The sequence below is a fragment of the Clavelina lepadiformis genome, chromosome 7, assembly GCF_947623445.1.
Source record: "Clavelina lepadiformis chromosome 7, kaClaLepa1.1, whole genome shotgun sequence".
Classification (NCBI taxonomy): domain Eukaryota; kingdom Metazoa; phylum Chordata; class Ascidiacea; order Aplousobranchia; family Clavelinidae; genus Clavelina; species Clavelina lepadiformis.
This window is the reverse complement of record NC_135246.1, coordinates 1,084,134-1,109,722: the sequence shown is the minus strand read 5'-3', so window position 1 is coordinate 1,109,722 and position 25,589 is coordinate 1,084,134. Positions and strand designations below refer to the sequence as shown.

The window sequence follows — 25,589 nt, the reverse complement described above, 5'->3', positions numbered from 1 at the left end:
TAATGAGACAATAATGAAAGAGACAATAATGAAAACAATAATAGACAAGACAATAATGAAAGAGATACAGCCATTAATTTTGTTAAACTTTTATGCCTGATGGAAACAAACCTATATTTTCTCGTGAAAATTGCAAAAAAAGATTTTAGCTAATATTTTTTCTGAATACCTTACATTTCATGTAATGTTGTCAAAACTATTTTTTCATATTTAAGAAAAATACAGAAAATCCTAACTACAGAAGAATGGTACAATTTGAAACTTTCATGAATTCGTTAATTTTGAGCAAATACTATTTTTCAAGGTTACTATAAAATTAATCAACATTAACGTAATTAATTCTATTCTAATAATTTATTATTATCTAATTAGGGAAAAATTTTATGGTGAACAGATGTCCATGTACTTCATAAAATTACCCTTGAACAAAACTGAATATATATACTAGTCAAATAAGTGAATAAGCCTCTTAAAACAATAGTAGGAGAGGCCATACAGGTCAGATCTGAAGATAGGTGAAAATAGTTTTCATGTTTTTAGGTCAAAATAGAGCATGTTCGATGAATAGTTAACATTATTACATGATTATGCTTAAAAGAACAAGATTAAAGAAGTGCAATGTTACTGCAAATTAATCATAAAATCCCTCGAAGTGTTGATAAAACTTTAGCCGGTGACAAAACTGCAGTTTTTCTTTATACAAGTGGTTGTGGAATACTAAGACCCCTGTAATATGTCTATGTAGAAATCAAACAGACTTTAGCAACCGGACTGTGCCGCATAAAGATTTCCGAAGTGGAACGTTTTATGAAAGTTTTTTACACCATATTTTTAGAAAGTATGCAATTAAGCAAACAAAAGTAACAACTGGAACAAAAACGTGCCGATATGCGATAATTCTATTTATTCCTTCATGCGATTAACCACTTTTTTAACTTAATGTTAGATAGAGTTTGATTTGGGAGTTCGGATTTGTATATGATAAATGCTAATATATTTATGAATATGAGTTTAAGCGGTACGGAATAAAGCCATTCTGTCTGTATGGAGAGCGGCAGCTAATTGACCAATTGATGCAATTACAAAGAGTGAGACTGCTAACTTGGCGAAATGCACACAAAGTAACAATATTTTTAAAATTTGCGCATCTGGAAATATTTTTTATGCTCGTCAGTCAGCTTGCCCTGTTCTTTGCCAATGCAAAATCATGCTCTTCAAACTTTTTGGTACAAAGTTATCTCCCAGTTACATTCTGCAATTAAAATCAAAACTAAACACAAACGATTAGAGAAAAAAAGCGAATATATTAAGACAAATGGGTGCCAGCGAAAATTCTTTCACGCACGCTACAAACAATAGTAGTGTTGTTAAAATAGTGCATTCCTATCGCAGAAGAACCAACTTTAGGGAATTTAGAATTCTGAAAATGGCTGCGGAAACATCCAGTACTGCCGATGCTAACCATCAATCTTTAACCATGGCTGTAGCTGCTCTGTGTTATGAAGCAGGATATGAAAGTGTTGAAGAAAGTGTGATGGAAACACTGATGGAAATGCTGCAAAGTTGTAAGTATTCATGAAACTTTGACTACCACCCTTACAGACTTTGCACATAAGTTATTTATTTAATAAGTGTTTTGTTTTCATATCATGGGTTTCATATCATTTCATGGGTTTTGTTTTCATATCATGGGTTTCATATTATTTCATGGGTTTTGTTTTCATATCATGGGTTTCATATCATTTCATGGGTTTTGTTTTCATATCAAAATAGATTTCCATAAATTTTTATCGCTTTGCCTGATTTGTTTGCTCTGTGCCGTTACAAGAAAAATAAACAGCGTAGTGTATTTTCAACTCATGCGTCTACTTTTAACCAAGCACAGCTATTGTCGAATCACTAAATAATTATTATCAAAATGTCATGCACATAATTTTGTTTCTGTTTGATCCTGTTGTGTCTTGAAATTCCATTAAATAATATTTTTTTGGTTAAAAAGAAATTGTACAAGAAATATGTGAAACCTGCCAATTTAGGCAACATATTGATACGTTTTATAGCTTGGAGCTGACAGAAATAGATCTGTGTTTTGATCTTGTCAAACTGCGTATAATTTGTGTTCACACAACCTCGAATAATTTTCTCCTCAGCGCATCCCTAATATGATACAACTACATGCAATGTACGGTATGTTTAAAGAAATTCTGCTTTCATTTATTTTTAGACTTAACAGAAACTGGTAGAAGTACTCACGCTTATTGCGAGCTTGGTGGAAGAACTCTTCCCACAAATCTTGATGTGATGTCAGCAATTGCTGATCTTGGCTTTACCCCGAATAATCTCATTGCTTATATGCACAGGACTGAAAGAATCAACCTTGGACAATGTAACGGACTAATGTTGTAGATAGGCTTTGTTACACGGAGTTTAGTTTGCTAAATGTTATAGAATAGTTTGTTGTATAGAATACATCATTAGTTGTGCGATGGTATCTGTGTGAAACTGAGCTTAATTAATTGTTTCTGTAGAAAGCTAATTTTTAAATTTATTATATACAGTGATTTTGTTACCCACATTCTGTAAGTTGTGTAAAATGAAATCAGATTTAAAGCCTAGCATACCAATGATTGGAATCGCAAACAGTTAGTGTACAGTTAGTCTTGCTTCATGGAAATGTAACACTGTTGTCTTGCTTTTTGCTATTCAAGTTATTCAGCGCTTACTGAACAGGTATACACTTTCTATGTTATACTTTCAGTGACTAAAACTAATGAGACACTGCCTGCGCCCGTGTTGCAAGTCGGTAAATCGATCAACTTCCCAAATTACATCCCAAGCACTTTCAATTATCCTCACTATCCTGACCCACATGCCTATATTAGAACAATGGTGAGCTAGAGTGTGCACAAAAATAGTGTTATGGATTATAGTTTAATGTATAATTTGTTGCTATCGAACCATTGTGGTGAAGGCAATCTGTATCAAAATACCGTTTATTGTCAGACAGGTCAGACGCCTGAAAACGATTACGTTATTTTGCGAGAGCGAACTTCGTCACAAAAGCGAGATGTTGAAAGGGCTTTGACAAGATTTGTTGCCAAGACGGGAAGGAGTTTACCTTTGCTGCCAGATGACAAAAATGCATTTCCATGTTAGTGTCCACAGATAGTACAAGTCATATATGTCTGTTTCAAACGATCCTTAGCCTATTCTTTTGGCTTGCCTCTACCTCTAATATCGAATAGTCTTTGAGTGGAATAGTTATTTTGTTGGGCATTTTCGTCACTATTTTTTTGATTATTTTGTACAGTAATAGCAGCTGAACCCTCCACACATCCATATTTGTCAGCAATTTTACCATCGGATCTGGAAATGCAGAAACTCATGGAAGCCAGTGAGGAAAAAGATAACGAAAGATCGGTAAGTCGATGAAATATCCGGGCTGTGACATGCTGCTCTAGTCTCGGCATTGAACGTAGTGAAATTTTTGCAAGAATAAGAACTTCAAATTTTTCATCAGTTGGACCCAAATAGCAGTGTGAAAATGGGTGATTTTTTTATTCATAGTTTTGGCGAAGTTTTTAAATTGTTTTTAACTTTTCTATTTGACCATCATGGAAATCGGGCCCCAGAGCCCATTCAAGAGGCCATCTCTCAATCGCATTGCTTTGACTAGATATTTATTTGCCATGCAGGAAAAAGACTTAGGCGATGCTCAATCCAAGCAGAAACAGAACAAACGACAACGCCCACCCAACGAGCACAGCGGTTCCAATTCAGTAGAAGGCCAGACCTCAGACTCGAACAGGGTGATCGTATCGAATGCGGTGAATCCCCATAGTAGCGTAATGCACAACCCTTTCCTTAGACCAGTCAAAAATCCAAAGTCGAAGAGAAAATGACTTTTGCAATTATGTTTTACTAAAATCATCATATCATTTTGGTGGTCGTAGGAAGTTGTCCTGTTGATCCTGTCCAAGCGGTCAGGGTTTTTGGAGGAAGAAATGAACTAGGGAAGGAAGTTGCTTTAAAATCATTTCTTGCCGAGTTTAAGTGTACTTGATGCTCGTCCACTGTTGCTAAGCTTTTGTTTTTGATTTACATTTTTGCTTGTCTTTTTACAAAACGTTCGATGATAGTTGCTTGGTGGCTAAAATGAGGGCGTCTTAGGCAGAACCTTTTCATCATGTAAGATTTTAGGCTTAAATAATCACAAACCAAAGAAAAATGCATTATATCAAACCCAGTTAGTTGTAAATTGTAAACACTTGCTTGTTCCGCTGCACCGTTACACATAAAACCAAGTAAAACTTTCAGACATTGATGGCCCAATTTTATTTTCAATTGCCATATTAGAGACGGTTTCAAACTTTGCAACCATGTCAATTTGTTTTTTTGTAATTTTCTATGATAAACTTTCATTTTGCCTCTTCAATGCTTTAATAAAGTTTGTTGACAATTGCTTACCAAGCAGCAACGCGCAAATCAAGATGGAGACAGTGCTACTGTATTTTTATTTTGTTGTACGATTGTGCAGAATCCAACAAGATTCCAAATATCGATAATTTTTGTTGTCCCCAGACTCGGATCCAACCCTATATCTTGTATTTAACAAAACATTGAAATTTAACTTGTTTGGTTGGCATTGAAGATGGTGATGATACTATACTAAGTACCAGATAGACCGTTGCCTGGAGATTGTAGAAGGATTGGTAAAGTAGAATGCCTTTTTATATAGGTTAGTGACAAGCAATCAGCACAATAAAAGCAATTTCAAATACGTCAATAAACGCGCGTGCCAGAGTTCAAACAATCCCAACAGATGACGTACAATGAGCAAAGTAATGGAGTCATTCGAATGTTTTTTCATCTGGCACATTACTATTCTGTTGTTTAACTGGCGCGAGACGAAGCCAGTAGAAGGCACCGCTTTAAACCGCCATAATCTTGGCAAGCAGCAGCCTAAGTTTTTCGACTTAACTGAGGAATTGTAACTTGTCTATCGATTAACTCACCAAATTAAATTACTAACGCAAAAGCGAGAATAGGTAGTTAAACATACTTGCTCCATGCCAAAAGTAAATTAGAAAAAGTGTTTTCCGTTTCCATAAAAAGAGCATTGAATATTTGATAATAAGTGGGTGTCGCATTAGTGTGTAATGAAATGGTTGTATGTCGTAACCTTAACCTGTAAGGGCGACCATTTCACTACAATGTTTGTAAATTGAATTGTTTATTGTCCTCGATGTAAATGAGTCTCAAGGTCGTTGTTCTGCTTTTCTTAATCTTAGAATTAATCGTTCACCTTGACAACTGTAAATTCTGATTATATTGAAGCTTCTTTGAACGAATACATCTAGATAAAACATTGGTACAGCAACTACAGCATAAAGACGTCCATGTTGCGGCGTTGTTCGTAATAGCAAGAAAGGAATGAATAACTCAAAATGCACATCAATAACCAGGAAGTAATCGATTACGTCACGCAGTGTTATGCTTCGCTGATTCGATAGATGAGAATTCTATGTCTTACACAATCTTGTATTACATTAATTCATAATATTATCACAAGTAGGCCTACTTCACCTGGCTCAAATGCCGATTTTTTGTTCACTTTAGCAGCCTAAATTGCTACATTTGGTCTAAGGTTTCTCAACCTTGAGTCTGTGGGTCATAATCCTCATGACGTGACTCGAGTCATTTTACACTTTGACTCGAGTCACGTACAGTCATCAAAAACGTGACTGGAGTCATTACAACGTTGGTTGTGACTTGTAACCAGGGCTTTCGAGCAGGCGTAAATGGTAAATTGTTCCAGCTCCGGAGCTCTCTTTTATCATAAACTAGCTCCAGCTCCGGCTCCACTATGTCAAAAACTGAGGTTTAAGGATGAACGCTCAATTTGGAATATCTAGCTCAATGGGTCAGTCAGTAGTCAGTACATCGGTTGCAGCTATGAACATGTGTAGGCTTACCATACGTCCCGTTTTAGCCGGGACAGTCCCGCTTTTTAAGGCTTTGTCCCGGCGTCCCGGTTAGTCAACCAAAAGTCCCGCTTTGGCATTTAGTGAACCAGCATTGCCCCACACTACACGAATATTAGCACACTGTGATAGGTCTGTTTAGCCAACTTGCTGAAGAACAATGCTCGATGCGTGTTCTTGTTTCTTTGTGTTAAATGTGAAAGTTATTGTTACGTCATTCTAGCGGGTAATTGGTCCAGTAGTGAGTTGATTGTTAGCGCATTTGCTAGTTCAGTAATAATAGGCTAGAAGGAGAAGGTGATCTTTTTACAGTTAGGTTATTGAAAGAACTTATTTCGTACCGGTACTTGTTTGCATTTCCTTCTGTAAAAAAACATTTGAATTTGTAAGCCCTTATCACCTGCGAAATTAACACGGACGTTACCTGCTGTGATTTTTATGAGAAATTAAAGTCGAATAAAGACTTCTTGAAGAAAGTATTGTCTACAGAAAAGTATGATTGGACGATTATGTAAATTTACAAATGCTTGAACATTGTTTTGTTTCCAAGTAAAATGCATTATTTTAGTTATTCTTGGTGTCTTACTACTTTAGTTGTCCCTGACGATAGGAATCCAAAATAGTTTCATACTCCTAGTAAAATATGAACCACATTTGTCTAATAAGGCTCGTTGCTCTGAAGCTTCCCGTTCTTTAAGCACAAAAATATAGTATGCCTGACCAGAGGTCAAATCAGAGATGGCCCAAAAGCCTAGTGAATGACGACACTATGTTCAAAATCCACTCCGGTATACAATGGATAGGCAAAGCATTGCTAGTGTGACGTCATATTGACAGACAATGTGTTCATTTTAAAAACCGCTAGTGGGCACTAAAGAGTGTCCGGATTTTAGGCCACGAAAATATGGTAACCCTAAACATGTGGCTGCTCTGCTGTCAAATTCCCAGCAATTCTTAATTTTGTGAAGGGTTGCTGTTAAATTATGTGAATTCAGCCAATAGTAGTAGGCTAGTAGCATAACATCTTATGAAATACATCGGAGCTGGAGCTATTTTTCAAACAACTGGCTCCAGCTCCATTTGAATTTCACTTAGAGCTCCGGCTCCAGCTCCGTTGAAAATGCACGGCCCCAGTGCTCTGGCTCCAAAGCCCTGCTTGTGGCATAGTTTCATCGTCATTAATTTAATTTTTTTTTGTTTAAATGGCGTTAGTTTATTAGAGGCTCAAAAAATCGTTTTTTCGATTTTTCATGGTGATTTCCCCTTTCATATTTAAGACGTGGTCTAGTAATTGTTTGCTGTGTCATTTTCATTTGCTTTTTACCCTGTATCGTATGACGTCATAATTTAGTAACTTTGAGGTAGTTGTGCACGTACATATATGACCCAGATCTAAAAACACCGGCAACAAAGCATCGTACCAGGTAGCTTAACTTATTTCTTTCCTTCACTCGAACAGTAAGCAAAGTTTAAAAGCATGTTGGTTGTTACTTGAGTCTGCATTTTTATTTCTATGTATATTTGCTATGGGTAAAAGTGGCTCTTTCTCATACACAGAAATAGGTCTTAAAACGTGTGAAAATATTTGAGGCCGGCGCTATTTCACTGGAAAAAGTTGTACATTCTAAGGCAGTGGTTCTCAACCTTCTGATCTTGGCGGACCCCTTTTGCTGCTGTCAAAGCAGTGGCGGACCCCTGAAGTTTAAGCAAACTAAGGGTTCTGAGACTGCACTTAAATGTTTCTTTGCTTAGTTTTACTTAATAGTCTTGGTGCACAACTGCGCTATTCATTCAAAATAACATCAAACTATGCGGATATTTTTACTTAAAATCACTGTATCCAGCTGTCTTCTCGTATAATCCGCAATCTAGTGCATCACAATAGGCCTTCCCTGCGGGTGATAAATCTCAATAAGCTTTTGTATTGTCCCATCACAATAGGCAATTAAGCAAATGTTCAAGCCTATTTCAAAAAGCAATGATAAACAGCAAAAAATTTTTAAAAACTCGTACTTTATGTTGCAAATTTCGAAGTTCTCACGGACCAACTGAAAACGTTTCGCGGACCACCGGTTGAGAACCACTGTTCTAAGGTATTTTTCACAGTTTCTGGTTAACTTAACGTAAATTTTATAGCATTGTGACCTAATTGTACTTTCTAATCTAATTTTAACCCCAAAAAAACCTTAAATAGCTAAAATCAACTTTTTGCTTTGTCTTTCTCCAAACCCAACCACCTGTCTTTCACAACAGGCTACCTGACCTACTTACGGTGAAATAGTCATTACCAATTTTCAAAACCTTGGATTGTGCGTAGAAAGATTTATTTGTCAAGTTGTTTTGTGCACATGCTGGCTGACAGTGACATAGAATCATTTTCTGGTTAGCCAAACTTTACATTAATAAACAAGGCTATCCGCATTCTGTCTCTTCTTGTTATTATATGCGAGACTGGATTAACTGTCTGAAGCGTGACTATGGAAATTGTCAACAGGAGTTTAATATGTGTGATGCAGCATGTGTCAGATGAAGTCGATTCCCTTAAAATTAACGTTTTGGGTCCGGTGCAGAAATGCACATCCACAGGATACCTTTACATACTAGAGCCCAGCTACTCAAATTGTGACGTCATTTGGTTGTCACTTCTTCGCTGGACCCAACTTTTTGAAGCCATAGCTTGTCTGTGGTTATAGGGTTGTAGATTTTAAATTTTAATGCGGTACGTTTTTCTTTTCACTCTTTTGTACACATATCTCATGAATCCTTATAAAAACTTTTCTCGACCACAGCTTAGCGACAGTTAAAGCCATAGGCTTAGATTTTAAGTGCAGTACAGTGCTCAAGTACTGGTAGGCTAGTTAAGGCTCCTTAGAGACAACGTTGACATGGATGATGATGTGGATGATATTTTTAAATCGTTTGTCAACCACAAACTGAAGGAGCTTGGTTTAAAAAGGTAAATTATTTTTGGATTTCTTGTAATTATGTTCAAATGATTGATGATGGAATAAAGTGTTCCAGAGTAACCTTGATTTCAGATTTAGTTGATACAACTTCTTATATTGTTGTTTTGAAGCTTACTTTAAAGGTAAGACTAATCGTTTGCCAATTAAACCAAAATTGAAAACTTCAAATTTTTGTAGAGGTGCCGCGAGACCTGAAGAGAAAAGTGAAAACAAAACAGTTGGTATGTAGCTGGCAGTGTGCAACTGACATTCGTCAAAAGCTAAAGACATTTAATTAGAAACCCGATTATGTATATTTGTCGATATTGAATTAATATGTATGTTGTTTAAGGCTTATGCCATGTGTCAGACACATTAGTTGTTATATGTGATAACATACTTATGTTATCAACCTTCACAATATACTCGTATATATAGAAATATATATTTGTTACGATATGTTTATGTTTTGTGATATATTTCAGCTGTATTCAGATTATAAACGCAATTTTAAAATTATATGTTATGCTGTACAGCAGGGGTCGGCAACCTACGGCCCACGGGCCGGATCCGGCCCGCCATGCGAAATCGTCCGGCCCGAGACATATTAATTAGTTATCACAAGAATACGGCCCGCCGTGTCTTATTGAGTTTCAAACTGTAGTGTTAGCATTGTTTGAAAAAATTGTGGTATTGTTACGCCATAAGTACGTCGTACTAGTCTATTGTTACGCCATAAAACTGGTGAGAAGGCGGTAGACTAGTATCTCGTAATCAGTACGAGATTGTCTGTAGAGTACTCATTTACGCACCAATAACTCGACTAACTATTCTCTTTCGTTCCCTTCTCGCGGTCAGCTGGTTTCCCGCACAGCGGGGGCGCGGCGTAACAAGAAGAATTTCTAGAAATGTGTCACTTTTAGAAATACTTAATTTATACTAAGTTCACTTTCTTTAGTTTTACAATTATGATGTATACAGGAAGCCAGATGATTTTTCTACTAACCTGTCAAAATCCGATCAGTTTACGACGTATATATAGTTTTCTAGTAATTAATGATTGAAAATGTGTGTGCGGGGTCGGCCACACCTAGTTTTTTAGTAAACTTGCGAGCCTGGTTAGGATAGGGTTAACCTAAAGTTTGTTATAATTTAGGATGTTAGCAAAACGTCGAAAGGTTGATGATGAGTGCCGAGGTTTTAATGAAGAATGGACGGAAAAGTACTTTTCCATACTACACTTTGGTAAACCCACGTGCTTAATTTGCAATCAGTCTGTTTCTGTAAACAAGGAATTTAATATTAAGCGTCATTATGAGACAAAGCATTCGAAGTTTTCGGAGTACAGAGGCCAAACGAGAAAAGACATTTAGAAAATGTTCTGGTTCTTGCTTCATCTGACTGGTCACCAGATGTTGAAAAACTTTCACAAAGCAAGCAGCATCAAGTGTCACATTAATGCTGTGTTGTTGAAGTGTGAATACATAAATTTTGTTCTTTTTGTGATTGGTATGATTGAGATTGCAGCAATGTGGCGTAATATACTCAAATGAGTGTGAATTATAGTATTAATAAAAATTCCGGCCCGCCAAAGAGTTGTACACTCAACATTTGGCCCGTGACTAGCAAAAGGTTGCCGACCCCTGCTGTACAGTATAGTCAAGGGATGTAACGTCTACTTAATGACCATATCTGCTTCTATTTCAGATGAAAGGGAAAGAAATGGTGAAACAATTCAAGAAAGCGAATGTCGGAAAAAGCAACCCAAACATAAACACAAAAAAGAGAAAAAGAAAAAGCACAAAAAAGAAAAAAAGACTAAGAAAAAAAAGAAGTCAAAACATAAAGACATTGATTCTCCAAATGGTCAGAGGGTTACTGTTCCACAAAATGGTGAAACTGAATCGAAAAAACTTGCTTTGAAAAAGAAGTTGATTGTAGAGGACGATAGCGAAGTGATTATTAAAAAGAAAAAACTCAATTGTTACCATGACACTGTTTCAAAGATCAAAGAAATTGAAAAACTCTCACTGTGTGTTGACGAAAGTGAAAACGGCACGAAAACTGTGACCAATGAAAGAAAAATGAACAACTTGAATGACATTGGCAATAAAAGTGAAGAATCAGTTGTCAAAGACGTCAACGTTTCTCCCACTAATGAGACCGGTGCAATAAAAAAAGAAAACAATGATAGCACTGCCACTAAAAACGTCACAATTGAATCATCAACAGATTTCAAGACAAACTTGGGACATTTGTCAGAAAATTCCATAGCTAACAATGTATCGTTTAACTCAAGCACATCGAAAGTTGCAGCTGTTGAGAGATTAGGTGATAACTCTAACTCGGCTGAACAAAACGATATTTTGCCTAAGGTTGACTCTGGTAACAATACATCTGCCAACAAACTCTCAAGTGCAAAACAATCAGTTAAAGAAGAAGAAAAAGAAGAGAAGAAAGAGTCAAGAAGAAAAAGGTCTCGGTAAGTTTTGTGGGTATGTACTGTATCGAACAAAAAGTGCAATGTTATACACGAATATGAATATTGACTGTTTTTGATATTCTGGCGAATCTGAACCTTGGAAAGCTCGTAAGTGAGAAATCAAAACGTTATTGTATTCATTTACGGTAAAAGTGCACAATGCAGTTTAGAAAAATCCTTTTTAATTCAACAAACACAAGCCTAGCTTTTTATGTATAATTTTGCTTAATGTAGAACCTAGCGTCATGTCATTATATAATTTAAAAATTTTATAAATAGCCTACTGTCTTTTTTTTGAATTCATCACAAAGAAAAAACCATCTGTGTAAATTCTTGCTAAAGATGTTATAAATCAATTTCTAAATAATCTCTTTCAATAATTTTTAATTCTTTTAATTTTTAACAAAGTTAAAATAACGATATTGTATGATGTCTATTTCAGCTCCAGGTCACAGAAAAGAAAAACACCAAGAAGTGACCATCGATCACGATCAAGGTAGTTGTGGAACAAGACCAACGATAGCTCGTCTTCAATCAATAATAACAATATATACATTTTATTTACGATAATTTTTGCAGATCTCCAAGAAAACACAGACGGCATCATCATCATAGGTATATAGCATATTATTTTTCAAAGCATGCACATTCCTTTTCAGAATATCTTATTAAGTTATTCCCCAGCTCTTTCGTTAAAAATGTTCCCTTTAACGAAATAAAGACTTAAATATTTTCACTGTATTAATGATACTGACCACAGCATTAAGCAGTTAAAGCAATTTTTGGATGGTTTTAACAGAAACCCTCAAAAACTACAAAAACTTATTTAAATTTTTAGGTCGAGTGACAGCCACAGGAGACACAAAAGTTCAAGACGAAAAAGGTAAGTTAATGAGATTGCAAATTCGTCTCATGAGATGATTTACTGATTTTTTATAACTTCTGGATGTATATTTTGTATGTAGATATCTATCTATACATATGTGTGTATATGTTTGTACTATACAGTAAATATTTCTAGATGTTTATCATAGTTGAATGGAAAGTCCACAATTGCTTGGGCTATTACCGTTATTTTTAAATAACAATCGTAAATTGTCGTGCTGCCATTATTACTATCACCATTTGACATTTGTACAGGTCACTGTCCCCGGTAATATCCACTCAAGACAAAGTGAGACTTCTTGAAATAGCAAAAGCCAACGTCTTGGCCCAGCATAAAGCAGACTTGAATATAACGACGCTCTCACATGAGAGCAAGGTACAAATCTTTTCAGCTTTTCACAGAACTTATTTAAAAAGTCCTCAAGTAATTTAACTGCCAGGTGCATTTTACCACTAAAGTCACATTTTCTTTCAAACCCCTGATTATGTTATCGAGCTTCTATGCTTAGCATATCTAGCTCTTTTAATTTGATGCACAATTTTGCTTCTTTGAAGTATTGATGGTATGTTACATAGCGTGGTATGCGGCTATGCATACATGTTATCAGAATATTGTATTACCAAACAGAGAAGACCATTACAATTGAAAATGTTTGTACGAAAATGTGCAGGCAGTCTTTAGATCTGGGGGGATCACCCTAAAGCAGTTGACCGGGGTTTGTCAGGACATATCGGAGGGTAAGCGCGAGGCCGTGGAACCCGAATCCGTTCAACCTTCCAAAGTACATCATCCTTTTCAAGTTAAAGAAAGTCATCCTATCTCAATCAACATAAAGGTGATGAACACGTTCCAATTACTTTTCATTAAGTTATCCAATTAACTAATTCACCATGTAACAAAAATTTAGTTGTGCCGATTTTTTAATATTTTCTGAAATGTATTGCTAAATATAATATGTTTCTTGCAATTTTTTACCGCAAGTGTCGTTTAAAAATATTTTTTAAGTATTTTTAGCTTTCATCACCCTGTTTCTCAAATTCTTATTCAAAATTCTCTATAACTGTGATGTCATAATGGCCTATCTTTTTAACTTGATAATTGTAACTAGTATAGTGACAATGACCTTTTTTGTCATGGTCTCAGAATACAGCAAATTGTTTTTTACTGTGTTCTGTAAAATGCTGTAGCCTAATTGCAGATAAATTGGGGAACGGCATCACCATGTAAATGTAAACTTTCTACTGATTGTTTTTGCTATGTCTGTGGTCTATATATCAGCTTAAAACAAGTGAAATATAAAATAAAGTTAGAAGCAAAGCTTTCTTATGCTTATTAAATGTATTGTGGCATGAAAATTGGTGACCGAGATAAAAGTTAAGTACCTCATGTGATCTGCGGAACATGCCGATCAAATTTGGATGGCTGGCTTAGGGGAGACCGACATTCGATGCCATTTGCTATTCCAAGAGTCTGGAGAGAACCCCGAAACCATACAGATGACCGTTATTTCTGTATGGTTGGCTTTTCAAGGTTTAGAAAAGCTAAAAACCGACAAGGTATTGCATATCCTCCTTACCATCTTCTATTGCACCTGTTTCGCATATCAGTTGCCACTACCTGAACCACCTCGCAAAAAACCTCCAGAAGATTCAGCAGTGTCTCAAGATATAGAAAAACACTCTGATGATGAATTTAACATATCTCATACAGACATAAATTCAGAACCACACTTTGCAAGCTAACAAGAACTGGACGACTTAATTAGAGACATGGAGCTGACAAAGTCGAATGCGGAACTTCTGACTTCAAGGTTGAAAGAATGGAACTAGTTAGATTCATCATGTTGATGTTCTTCGTCAAGAAAAGGGCATGAATGATTTTCAAAGTATTTTTCTATGGCAGGCTCTCTATGCTTAAACCAGTATCCATCTATACTCATTGGCCATTCTGTCCAATTGAAAGAAGATTACAAAAATGTAAAGTTTCTTCTTGAAAGTATTAACCATGCTAGATACAACTCTTTGGAGATTTCAAAATGATTGGGTTCTTGAAAGGATCAAAAGGAGTTTATACAAAATACTCGTGTTTTCTTTGTTTATCGGACTCCAGAGCTGTGACTGAACATTATTCTCGAAAAGATTGTCCAGAGAGAAACTTGAGGTGAACAATCTGATGAAGGAATACGAAAAAAATAGGGTGTCGCATGTCCTTGAAAATGCATTACCTACATCTTCCCATCTTGATTTTTTTAGTCCCACTATGGGTGATGTAAGCGAAGAACATGATGAAACCTGAAACCCTGGAAACATGGTACAAGGTTTCTCAGTTCATAGACGCAAGTCACACAAACATTCACTTCTGATGATTTTTGGAGTGTTAGCATAATGCATATATGGGCTGTATTTGTGTGTAATATTTATTTGTGTTCGCATGTTTACACGTCTAATACAAAATTATGCTTATTAATACAGAAAATTTTTGAGTAAAACCAGAAATCAGAAAAAGCGACATTTCATCAAAAGTAAGGACACTTCAGGAAAAATTTTTACTACTTTGGTGATTAGTTTGGAGCAAAACACAATACATAAAAATTTTTATGCAACTTTCGCAAAATTTTGTTACGTGGTGATTCTTATTACACATTACGTTTTTCAATGAAATAACAAAAATATAACTTGACATTGGGTTTAACTTTGACCTTTTTTTAGAACATGCTTCCTCCTCCCCCAATGAAACTGAAACCTATCACTGAACTAACCAAGGAGTTCCCTGTGTCTTGTGGAGCGCAGCATCAGCGCAAAGAGGTCCTGGAAGAAGTCTACGGGAAGTGGGAGCCAATTATGAAGGACGAAGAAGCGAAACAATCAATGAAAGCAATCGTTGAGGAGAAGGTAACAGCTCATTTATCTTCAACTGCATTTACTCGGATGCAAACTTGTGACCGACCTTTAACCTTTTGCGACCGAAACCCTCCAGTATTATTCATTTATTATTCATTTTTACTTCCATTATTCCCAAAAATGTGTTGCAACAAGTGTCCATCGGTTAAATGAAGTTTCTATGCAGGTGTTTCCAGACGCCCCGGAAACAGACAACACTCTCGCCATCAAGGATGTAATTGCGCAGAGAGTAACCGCTGTTCGCGAGCTGCAAACTAACCCCAATGATTTTAAGGCGATGAAGTCGATATATGAGTCTCAGAAAAAGGTGCGAGATATTTTAATGATAAACTAGTGCAGTTGATTGAACTGAGTTTTAATTAAAAGTACTGTTTAGATGGAATTGTAATTTATCATTTTGCTACATATATGTCAAAATATTTGTAGAGTGTACTACAGTACTTGGACAATGAAACTGAATATACCAGATATATATGTGAAGTCACACTTCCTTCACTTTTTGCTCTAAAATGATGCAAAATATTTTCAAAAGGTTTGATTCAGAAAAGCAACACGTTCGATGTTTAGTGGTCTCCATGAAATTGCCTTTGTCTGTTATATTACACTTCTGCCCTAATCTATTTAGTTCGGATGTAAACTTAATGCATTTGCAGTCCCTTATATGTATTTCTGGCCAGTGTCTATCTGTTGCCTTCAGTCTATGCCCATGAAAACACTCAAGTAATTAGAACGAAATTTTAAAACATGAAAGCATGTACCAACGAATAGCAACATTAACAAGAAAAATAACACAAATCAATTTAATGTTCAACTTGACTCCAACTCCAACTGACAAGTCAAAAAATAATCGCCCTAATTATTATAAATAGATTTTTTATATTTTTTGGGGGATTTTCAGGGGTCAATGAGAGCCGCAAGAATGCTATGTTAGAGCCGCGGTTGGGAATCACTGGTTTACATTAACACTTTGTTTTATAAATTTTGTGAATATTTCGACTTTATTTACTCCGTCAAAAGAATATTTTTAAAGTTGAAAACATGTTAGTTTAAAAATCCTCCTGAATAACTCTGCATTGGCTGTATAAGATTTTAGTGCAACAGAACTATTCCAACTTCCCCCACGTAATATCGTTGGCAAACGTTTAGTGGGAAAAATACGACTTATTTGATATGTATCTATGAATATGGCGTACAGTTGTGATATCGATAATTTCTCTGCACTGAGCTATCTTACGTCACTCTTTCATTAAAATAATCCTCAGCTTGACAGCTGGACAACTTCCAGATTGATCCCAGGCCGATTTACCGGGGAGGTTGGACTCCAACCGCTGAAGAAGAGCGAACTGGTAAAGGGACAACAAGCATGGGCAAGCACAGTAAGATGAATTTGATTATGTTTTCAAAATATTTACTCCTGACAGAATAAAATCTTCATTTATGCCGTTAGTAAAAAATAAACATCAGCTTACCAGGAGAATGGAAAAAAATGGTGATGAACTTGAAAATGTCAGACTTATTTTGTGATTACGCCAGAGTATTATGTGCTTGGATACACAGCTGATGGTTGTTTGTGTCGTATGTCTCTAACCAAGGTTCTAATCAAGCTGTGTAATAAATAATAATGCTGTTTATGGGCTGCATTGTGACACAACATTCATTTCATAGAAAGGTCCCATAGAAATACCAATTTCATAGAAATGCAGAAAACAAAACCAAATTGCCAGGGTTTATAATACTTCAATATAAACAGCAATGGCGTGCTAATCATAGCTCTTTTATTGAATTGACAAATTCAATTGTTGGAGTTTGTTGAAAACAGCTTCTATCCTAAGTGACTGCATGTTGTGTCGTTTTTGTTTCAAATGAAGCAAATTGTCCTTCATAAGCCCACAAACAGCTTGTAGCATCATATTAACTTGGATTTTTTTCAGCTCAAACCAGCAAGAAGAAATTAAAACAGAATTTTATGAGGATCCAACACTGTCTTTTGTCAACAGTTCGTAACATTAGGCAAAGCTTCTTTGCTGCTACTTAGATTTTACAATCATATTTGGAGAAATGTGTCAGCTCGATCAACCTGCTTGGCTCGTAAATAGTGTATATGAGCTGGACTCGAATCGTAGTTACGCTGTTGATGCAATACCCTTGAATACCCTGAGCTAATTATGAATGACACTTGCTCCTGTTCAGTATTCCTGACCAGCAGTTCCACATTTGTGCAATATAACAAAAAATCAAAACTGTCTGTTCATCGGAACTTTCACAAAAGAAGAGCTGGAAGATACCGATGTGATGTGAACAGAGTAGCAAAAGAGCTTTGCCTAACGTTATTTCACTCTTTGTCTTTTTAAATACGTACAAAACGGGTTTGTGTAACGAAGGAAAGTCTTGCATGCCTCTTCATACGTATACTTAATTTAACACATATCGTTCATAATGAAAGCAATTCCGGCCAGTATCATCTCGAATTTCGACAATTATTCGCCTTTACCAGGAAACCTTGAACGCGGGGCAACAAGTTGGCGGCATCGGGAAGTGCCTGCTGCAGAAGATGGGGTGGAAGGAGGGTGAATCCCTGGGGAAGACCAACGTGGGCATGCTCGAACCGCTTCGCGTCAATGTGAAGACTGATAGGAAAGGTAAAAGCCACTGAGCAATTGCGGAGAATGCATGGATGCAGATATTAACTGAATGTATAATACCTCGTAAATACCTTTGTTTATTTCCGTTGATTGGTTACGAAACCAGTTACAGGTTCGCAAAGCCCTTTAAAATGTTAAAAATCACTGACTTTAATGAACTCTCTTGAACTGCGTATTTTCACAGTTGGTTGAAAAATATTTTATACCAGGGTTAAGCAGCATGATGGAGGGCCCCACATCCACACCCCCCGTAGCAAAGACACACCCAGTGGTGAGAGATTTATCGGGAAAGCACCCGGTGAGTGCTCTGATGGAAATCTGCAGCAAGAGAAGATGGAAGCCGCCGGACTTTGTTCTTGTCTTGAACTCGGGACCAGATCACAGTCGAAGTTTCATGTTTAAGGTTTGTGTTCTGGACCCTGCTTTGTATACTTCATTGTTAATATTAATGCTGCTAATGTACTGCCGCAGTCATGTTTAGTTCCTTAGAAATTGCACCCATGTTATGACGTGACGAACCTCTTAAAATCAAGAAAACTAAATCAGTGATCAACGTTAAATGTACAATTATTTTCTGCTGCGTTGCCTGTTCAGGTTCGAGTGAACGATACATTCTATCAACCTTCTGTAGCGTCGATGAACAAGAAACTAGCGAAGTCACAAGCGGCAACTGCAGCGTTACAAGGCATGGGATTAATCCCAGGTTAAACCAGGTACCAGAAATAAAGTGATTTTCAATGTATTAAGTGCACCTTGCTCTAAAAGTTGTCGATATTGCAAAAGGATAAAAAATTTACAGTGATTCCAACGTGACAGTGGAAAAAAAGTCAAAACAACAAAGTAGCTCGAATCTTCGCCTGTGTCGCCTTCACCGACCGTCTCGTATCTTTGAGCTGGTCCGCCGTGCCCTTGACGCGAACTTTTGCTCGGGCTAAACACGCCATTATGTCTTTGACGTTGGATTGGGAGAGACCAGATGCTACTGCGATGTCCCAGGCCTGTGGGAATAAAATATTTCGTTGCGGGGAGGATTTCAATGATATTTTTCTTACGAATAAAGTTCACTTTTGTAGAAATTTGTTGTACAATTACGAAATAATGGAGAAAGTTATTACAATAGCGTAATTTTTTCGTCGTCACGGTTGCTGGTTCGTGAGTGGCAGTTGTAAGGAAAACTGGCGCAATAGTATGGGTACAGTATGTTTTAAAGCTCAAGTGCCCAACCGGCTGTATCAGTTTAAGAAAACACTTGACAGAGAAATGCTCACATTCTCTTCTTTCGCTGAAATTTGTTTATGCAGCTGAAGAAGAACTTCCTCCAATTGCACAGAAGACAGCATCACATTACTGCATGACTTGTGAACCTGGGCAGAATTTTAAAGGATAATTACGCAATTAAAACCTAGGGTGGGGGAATAAAAACCGTCTTTACCTTTTCGTGATAGATACCGAGAATAAAAAGTAAACCGGAAGGTGGCGCGATTTCATTCTTATTGTTCCTGCCATCTACGCGATCACTGAGGCTTGAAATTGAAAGATTGAGGAATTTCTCTTCTTCAATTGTCACCAGTCTAAACTCTGAATAAACAAAAAGACAGCGGCATGACGCGCGACTAAACTAATAGGGAGTTTTCTTGGGAGCTCTGATCATACGTTCAATGTCTGAACTTGCCGTTACATGAATTAGTATACAGCCAGTACAGGAGGCAACGAATATGCAAACAAAGATTATTACCTGGTTTTGCTTCAGCGCGTAACAATTTGGCCCTAATATCGCTTGTGCCATTATTTGTCCACGACGGAGATTCCACTGAATCCTTGACGGCCGAAATACATTCTTCAATACTTGCTTGTCTGCTACCGATCAGTTGACGTTGAAAGCAGGCCTGTATGTCGAAATGTTGCTTTTAATGCTCTGTATCCCAGTGAACCACTTTCACAAGTTAATTACTGGGGAGAAAGATTTATTTGCTGACGTCCAAACGGAGAAGCTTCCAGTACCACAACCAAGCTAAAATTATACAACAGTGCACAGAAAACCAATGCGATCATCTTAATTAACAATCGCCGCTTTAGGTACAAAATGAATGAGCGAATGAGCCCAGTAATGAAAAAGGTACAAGAATTAAGCCACAAATGTTTGCGGAACAGTCAGAAAGTTAATGCATTTCACGTAAAACATATTAACTGTGATACACACACACAAAGAGAAAATGGGTGATCTAGTTGCAAACAGCTGACAAACCTTCTTGAAAATGTGGATAGATTCACGGTATGCCGTGTTCATATTATCAGCTTCTCTCAAAACATCGTTGCACTTCTTTAAGACCTCGTCAATTTCTATAACACCCACTTCCTGTGAGTAAAAAGCATCTTAACAAACGGAGCTGGTCCTATTCTCTTTTGAACTACAGCACCAGTCTTACATTTGATTGACAGTAATCTTAACCGAATACAAACTCCATCTGATACAAAGCGAAAAAAATTGCTTTAATTTAAACATAGATTTTTTGCAGTTTGCAACGTCACTTCAAACACACCCGCAACTGACTGAATCCATTCACCGACGTGTGATTTTGCTGATTTTTCGTCCTCTTCACCTGACTGAATTCGGACCTCATACTTGTACTTTCGTCAGTTTTACGTTTCCGTTCTGTTGACGTATCGTGACGTTTGCTGACGACATGACGTATGAGAGACTGCATTGCTTCGTGAATTCCACCTTTTGAATCTTTGGCGGATACAGGAATTCTGCAAGGTAAGGTACAAACAAAACGATTTACAAAAATTTTGAATGTAATATCGACGTCATATACAGTACGAGATAAGAAATACCCCGCAATAAATCCGTGTTCTTCTGCGCATTTTTCTAATTGCTCGATGCAAGGCGGTAACATGAAAGTAGTCGCTATACTTGGCGCACTGACACCATCCGTGCTTAAGGGGTCACTTGCCAATGGAAAGACAATTTTGAGCCGGCAACCCGGTGATTGTTGCGTGTTCGCACTCAATGCGTCATATTAAAAAGAGTAAGAAATTTTCCGGTCCAATGCGCATGTGACGTCGATACGAGTAGTTTTTTGTTGTTTTGGCGACAGCTTGAGCTGGTTCTAGGTCTAGGCTAAGTTGTGAATTTTGTGTGGGTTTGAATTTTTGGTATTTTGGAGTACTTGTCCTAAAATTTTAAGCTAAAAACTTGTTGTAAAGTTTAGGCAGTTGTTATAGAATACTGAGTACTTGGGTTTTGTCCAAATTAAGACTGTAGGCAGTCATAACCTAGATCTGGTTGCAATCCAAAATTCATGGCAGCTTCTTGATTTAATGTACTTTGCATTGAAAAGCCTATCTCTTTGAATTGGGATATGACCCCTTAAAAAATATCAAGTGTTACGTGCAGTTAGTAAAAAATAAACATCAGCTTACCAGGAGAATGGAGAAAAAATGGTGATGAACTTGAAAATGTCAGACTTATTTTGTGATTACGCCAGAGTATTATGTGCTTGGGTACATAGCTAATGATTGTTTGTGTCGTATGTCTCTAACCAAGGTTCTAATCAAGCCGTGTAATAATGCTGTTTATGGGCTGCATTGTGACACAACATTCATAGAAATGCAGAAAAGAAAATGTCGACCAAATGGCCAGGGTTTATAATATCTCAATATAAACAACAATGGCGTGCTAATCATAGCTCTTTTATTGAATTGACAAATTCAATTGTTGAAATTCTTTAAAACAGCTTCTATCCTAAGTGACTGCATGTTGTGTCGTTTTTGTTTCAAATGAAGCAAATTGTCCTTTATAAGCCCACAAACAGCTTGTAGCATCATATTAACTTGGATTTTTTTCAGCTCAAACCAGCAAGAAGAAATTAAAACAGAATTTTATGAGGATCCAACACTGTCTTTTGTCAACAGTTGGTAACCTTAGGCAAAGCTCCTTTGCTACTACTTAGATTTGACAATCATATTCGGAGAAATGTGTCAGCTCGATCCACCTGGCTGGCTCATAAATAGTGTATGTGAACTAGGCTTGAATAGCAGTTACGCTGTTGATGCAACACCCTTAAATACCCTGAGCTAATTATGAACGACACTTGCTCCTGTTCAGTATTCCTGACCAGCAGTTCCACAGTTGTGCAATATAACAAAAAATCAAAACTGTCTGTTCATCGGAACTTTCACAAAAGAAGAAGGAAGATACCGATGTGATGTGAACAGAGTAGCAAAAGAGCTTTGCCTAACGTTATTTCACTCTTTGTCTTTTTAAATACGTACAAAACGGGTTTGTGTAACGAAGGAAAGTCTTGCATGCCTCTTCATACGTATACTTAATTTAACACATATCGTTCATAATGAAAGCAATTCCGGCCAGTATCATCTCGAATTTCGACAATTATTCGCCTTTACCAGGAAACCTTGAACGCGGGGCAACAAGTTGGCGGCATCGGGAAGTGCCTGCTGCAGAAGATGGGGTGGAAGGAGGGTGAATCCCTGGGGAAGACCAACGTGGGCATGCTCGAACCGCTTCGCGTCAATGTGAAGACTGATAGGAAAGGTAAAAGCCACTGAGCAATTGCGGAGAATGCATGGATGCAGATATTAACTGAATGTATAATACCTCGTAAATACCTTTGTTTATTTCCGTTGATTGGTTACGAAACCAGTTACAGGTTCGCAAAGCCCTTTAAAATGTTAAAAATCACTGACTTTAATGAACTCTCTTGAACTGCGTATTTTCACAGTTGGTTGAAAAATATTTTATACCAGGGTTAAGCAGCATGATGGAGGGCCCCACATCCACACCCCCCGTAGCAAAGACACACCCAGTGGTGAGAGATTTATCGGGAAAGCACCCGGTGAGTGCTCTGATGGAAATCTGCAGCAAGAGAAGATGGAAGCCGCCGGACTTTGTTCTTGTCTTGAACTCGGGACCAGATCACAGTCGAAGTTTCATGTTTAAGGTTTGTGTTCTGGACCCTGCTTTGTATACTTCATTGTTAATATTAATGCTGCTAATGTACTGCCGCAGTCATGTTTAGTTCCTTAGAAATTGCACCCATGTTATGACGTGACGAACCTCTTAAAATCAAGAAAACTAAATCAGTGATCAACGTTAAATGTACAATTATTTTCTGCTGCGTTGCCTGTTCAGGTTCGAGTGAACGATACATTCTATCAACCTTCTGTAGCGTCGATGAACAAGAAACTAGCGAAGTCACAAGCGGCAACTGCAGCGTTACAAGGCATGGGATTAATCCCAGGTTAAACCAGGTACCAGAAATAAAGTGATTTTCAATGTATTAAGTGCACCTTGCTCTAAAAGTTGTCGATATTGCAAAAGGATAAAAAATTTACAGTGATTCCAACGTGACAGTGGAAAAAAAGTCAAAACAACAAAGTAGCTCGAATCTTCGCCTGTGTCGCCTTCACCGACCGTCTCGTATCTTTGAGCTGGTCCGCCGTGCCCTTGACGCGAACTTTTGCTCGGGCTAAACACGCCATTATGTCTTTGACGTTGGATTGGGAGAGACCAGATGCTACTGCGATGTCCCAGGCCTGTGGGAATAAAATATTTCGTTGCGGGGAGGATTTCAATGATATTTTTCTTACGAATAAAGTTCACTTTTGTAGAAATTTGTTGTACAATTACGAAATAATGGAGAAAGTTATTACAATAGCGTAATTTTTTCGTCGTCACGGTTGCTGGTTCGTGAGTGGCAGTTGTAAGGAAAACTGGCGCAATAGTATGGGTACAGTATGTTTTAAAGCTCAAGTGCCCAACCGGCTGTATCAGTTTAAGAAAACACTTGACAGAGAAATGCTCACATTCTCTTCTTTCGCTGAAATTTGTTTATGCAGCTGAAGAAGAACTTCCTCCAATTGCACAGAAGACAGCATCACATTACTGCATGACTTGTGAACCTGGGCAGAATTTTAAAGGATAATTACGCAATTAAAACCTAGGGTGGGGGAATAAAAACCGTCTTTACCTTTTCGTGATAGATACCGAGAATAAAAAGTAAACCGGAAGGTGGCGCGATTTCATTCTTATTGTTCCTGCCATCTACGCGATCACTGAGGCTTGAAATTGAAAGATTGAGGAATTTCTCTTCTTCAATTGTCACCAGTCTAAACTCTGAATAAACAAAAAGACAGCGGCATGACGCGCGACTAAACTAATAGGGAGTTTTCTTGGGAGCTCTGATCATACGTTCAATGTCTGAACTTGCCGTTACATGAATTAGTATACAGCCAGTACAGGAGGCAACGAATATGCAAACAAAGATTATTACCTGGTTTTGCTTCAGCGCGTAACAATTTGGCCCTAATATCGCTTGTGCCATTATTTGTCCACGACGGAGATTCCACTGAATCCTTGACGGCCGAAATACATTCTTCAATACTTGCTTGTCTGCTACCGATCAGTTGACGTTGAAAGCAGGCCTGTATGTCGAAATGTTGCTTTTAATGCTCTGTATCCCAGTGAACCACTTTCACAAGTTAATTACTGGGGAGAAAGATTTATTTGCTGACGTCCAAACGGAGAAGCTTCCAGTACCACAACCAAGCTAAAATTATACAACAGTGCACAGAAAACCAATGCGATCATCTTAATTAACAATCGCCGCTTTAGGTACAAAATGAATGAGCGAATGAGCCCAGTAATGAAAAAGGTACAAGAATTAAGCCACAAATGTTTGCGGAACAGTCAGAAAGTTAATGCATTTCACGTAAAACATATTAACTGTGATACACACACACAAAGAGAAAATGGGTGATCTAGTTGCAAACAGCTGACAAACCTTCTTGAAAATGTGGATAGATTCACGGTATGCCGTGTTCATATTATCAGCTTCTCTCAAAACATCGTTGCACTTCTTTAAGACCTCGTCAATTTCTATAACACCCACTTCCTGTGAGTAAAAAGCATCTTAACAAACGGAGCTGGTCCTATTCTCTTTTGAACTACAGCACCAGTCTTACATTTGATTGACAGTAATCTTAACCGAATACAAACTCCATCTGATACAAAGCGAAAAAAATTGCTTTAATTTAAACATAGATTTTTTGCAGTTTGCAACGTCACTTCAAACACACCCGCAACTGACTGAATCCATTCACCGACGTGTGATTTTGCTGATTTTTCGTCCTCTTCACCTGACTGAATTCGGACCTCATACTTGTACTTTCGTCAGTTTTACGTTTCCGTTCTGTTGACGTATCGTGACGTTTGCTGACGACATGACGTATGAGAGACTGCATTGCTTCGTGAATTCCACCTTTTGAATCTTTGGCGGATACAGGAATTCTGCAAGGTAAGGTACAAACAAAACGATTTACAAAAATTTTGAATGTAATATCGACGTCATATACAGTACGAGATAAGAAATACCCCGCAATAAATCCGTGTTCTTCTGCGCATTTTTCTAATTGCTCGATGCAAGGCGGTAACATGAAAGTAGTCGCTATACTTGGCGCACTGACACCATCCGTGCTTAAGGGGTCACTTGCCAATGGAAAGACAATTTTGAGCCGGCAACCCGGTGATTGTTGCGTGTTCGCACTCAATGCGTCATATTAAAAAGAGTAAGAAATTTTCCGGTCCAATGCGCATGTGACGTCGATACGAGTAGTTTTTTGTTGTTTTGGCGACAGCTTGAGCTGGTTCTAGGTCTAGGCTAAGTTGTGAATTTTGTGTGGGTTTGAATTTTTGGTATTTTGGAGTACTTGTCCTAAAATTTTAAGCTAA

General features: G+C 37.4%; 5 protein-coding genes across 9 annotated transcripts; 3 read left to right on the top strand and 2 right to left on the bottom strand.

The window, feature by feature from the left end:
- The first annotated feature begins 1,359 nt into the window (after positions 1–1,359).
- Positions 1,360–4,630, top strand: LOC143465102 (transcription initiation factor TFIID subunit 8-like). The gene is made up of 6 exons (XM_076963265.1): positions 1,360–1,565; positions 2,225–2,386; positions 2,759–2,889; positions 3,004–3,151; positions 3,311–3,420; positions 3,696–4,630. The coding sequence occupies exons 1-6, from the start codon at positions 1,427–1,429 to the stop codon at positions 3,900–3,902; spliced, it is 897 nt and encodes a 298-aa protein (XP_076819380.1). The 5' UTR covers positions 1,360–1,426; the 3' UTR covers positions 3,903–4,630.
- Positions 4,631–8,753: 4,123 nt separating this feature from the next.
- LOC143465975 (protein Son-like) lies at positions 8,754–22,375 on the top strand. 5 transcript variants are annotated; one of them, XM_076964532.1, is made up of 15 exons: positions 8,754–8,940; positions 9,128–9,171; positions 10,637–11,411; positions 11,854–11,907; positions 11,991–12,026; positions 12,250–12,294; positions 12,552–12,672; positions 12,968–13,132; positions 15,006–15,188; positions 15,364–15,504; positions 16,460–16,573; positions 17,692–17,836; positions 18,049–18,242; positions 18,434–18,552; positions 18,656–18,950. In XM_076964532.1, exons 1-14 carry the CDS (start codon positions 8,870–8,872, stop codon positions 18,545–18,547), a joined length of 2,202 nt encoding a protein of 733 aa, XP_076820647.1. In that variant the 5' UTR covers positions 8,754–8,869; the 3' UTR covers positions 18,548–18,552; positions 18,656–18,950. The 5 variants fall into 5 exon arrangements, with proteins under 5 accessions (XP_076820647.1, XP_076820646.1, XP_076820651.1 ...); XM_076964531.1 differs by having other exon boundaries at positions 18,639–18,950; XM_076964536.1 differs by lacking the exons at positions 17,692–17,836; positions 18,049–18,242; positions 18,434–18,552; positions 18,656–18,950 and adding exons at positions 21,689–21,753; positions 22,250–22,375.
- Positions 18,667–20,776, bottom strand: LOC143465976 (uncharacterized). Its single transcript, XM_076964537.1, has 7 exons — positions 20,675–20,776; positions 20,380–20,590; positions 20,085–20,195; positions 19,575–19,725; positions 19,272–19,417; positions 19,108–19,203; positions 18,667–18,837 (listed from the first exon to the last, which is right to left on the bottom strand). Exons 1-7 carry the CDS (start codon positions 20,734–20,736, stop codon positions 18,667–18,669), a joined length of 948 nt encoding a protein of 315 aa, XP_076820652.1. The 5' UTR covers positions 20,737–20,776.
- Positions 22,260–23,508, top strand: LOC143465980 (protein Son-like). The gene is made up of 4 exons (XM_076964542.1): positions 22,260–22,394; positions 22,607–22,800; positions 22,992–23,110; positions 23,197–23,508. Exons 1-3 carry the CDS (start codon positions 22,307–22,309, stop codon positions 23,103–23,105), a joined length of 396 nt encoding a protein of 131 aa, XP_076820657.1. The 5' UTR covers positions 22,260–22,306; the 3' UTR covers positions 23,106–23,110; positions 23,197–23,508.
- On the bottom strand, positions 23,225–25,334 carry LOC143465977 (uncharacterized). Its single transcript, XM_076964538.1, has 7 exons — positions 25,233–25,334; positions 24,938–25,148; positions 24,643–24,753; positions 24,133–24,283; positions 23,830–23,975; positions 23,666–23,761; positions 23,225–23,395 (listed from the first exon to the last, which is right to left on the bottom strand). Exons 1-7 carry the CDS (start codon positions 25,292–25,294, stop codon positions 23,225–23,227), a joined length of 948 nt encoding a protein of 315 aa, XP_076820653.1. The 5' UTR covers positions 25,295–25,334.
- Positions 25,335–25,589: the final 255 nt, after the last annotated feature.

Bases quoted from the DNA above. Each gene is read 5' to 3' on its own strand.
- LOC143465975 (XM_076964532.1), top strand. From the start codon at position 8,870: ATGGATGATGATGTGGATGATATTTTTAAATCGTTTGTCAACCACAAA. The intron at 15,189-15,363 runs GTAACAGCTCAT...GTTTCTATGCAG, and splicing joins AAGCAATCGTTGAGGAGAAG to GTGTTTCCAGACGCCCCGGA. The intron at 15,505-16,459 runs GTGCGAGATATT...AATAATCCTCAG, and splicing joins TATATGAGTCTCAGAAAAAG to CTTGACAGCTGGACAACTTC.
- LOC143465976 (XM_076964537.1), bottom strand. From the start codon at position 20,736: ATGTTACCGCCTTGCATCGAGCAATTAGAAAAATGCGCAGAAGAACAC. The intron at 19,204-19,271 runs GTAAAGACGGTT...AATTCTGCCCAG, and splicing joins TCGGTATCTATCACGAAAAG to GTTCACAAGTCATGCAGTAA. The intron at 18,838-19,107 runs GTGAGCATTTCT...TTATTCCCACAG, and splicing joins TTTCAGCGAAAGAAGAGAAT to GCCTGGGACATCGCAGTAGC.
- LOC143465977 (XM_076964538.1), bottom strand. From the start codon at position 25,294: ATGTTACCGCCTTGCATCGAGCAATTAGAAAAATGCGCAGAAGAACAC. The intron at 24,284-24,642 runs GTTTGTCAGCTG...TTCGACATACAG, and splicing joins CTATCCACATTTTCAAGAAG to GCCTGCTTTCAACGTCAACT. The intron at 23,976-24,132 runs GTAATAATCTTT...TTGTTTATTCAG, and splicing joins ACGCGCTGAAGCAAAACCAG to AGTTTAGACTGGTGACAATT.
- LOC143465102 (XM_076963265.1), top strand. From the start codon at position 1,427: ATGGCTGCGGAAACATCCAGTACTGCCGATGCTAACCATCAATCTTTA. The intron at 1,566-2,224 runs GTAAGTATTCAT...ATTTATTTTTAG, and splicing joins GATGGAAATGCTGCAAAGTT to ACTTAACAGAAACTGGTAGA. The intron at 3,421-3,695 runs GTAAGTCGATGA...TTTGCCATGCAG, and splicing joins AAAAAGATAACGAAAGATCG to GAAAAAGACTTAGGCGATGC.
- LOC143465980 (XM_076964542.1), top strand. From the start codon at position 22,307: ATGGGGTGGAAGGAGGGTGAATCCCTGGGGAAGACCAACGTGGGCATG. The intron at 22,395-22,606 runs GTAAAAGCCACT...ATTTTATACCAG, and splicing joins TGTGAAGACTGATAGGAAAG to GGTTAAGCAGCATGATGGAG. The intron at 22,801-22,991 runs GTTTGTGTTCTG...TTGCCTGTTCAG, and splicing joins GTCGAAGTTTCATGTTTAAG to GTTCGAGTGAACGATACATT.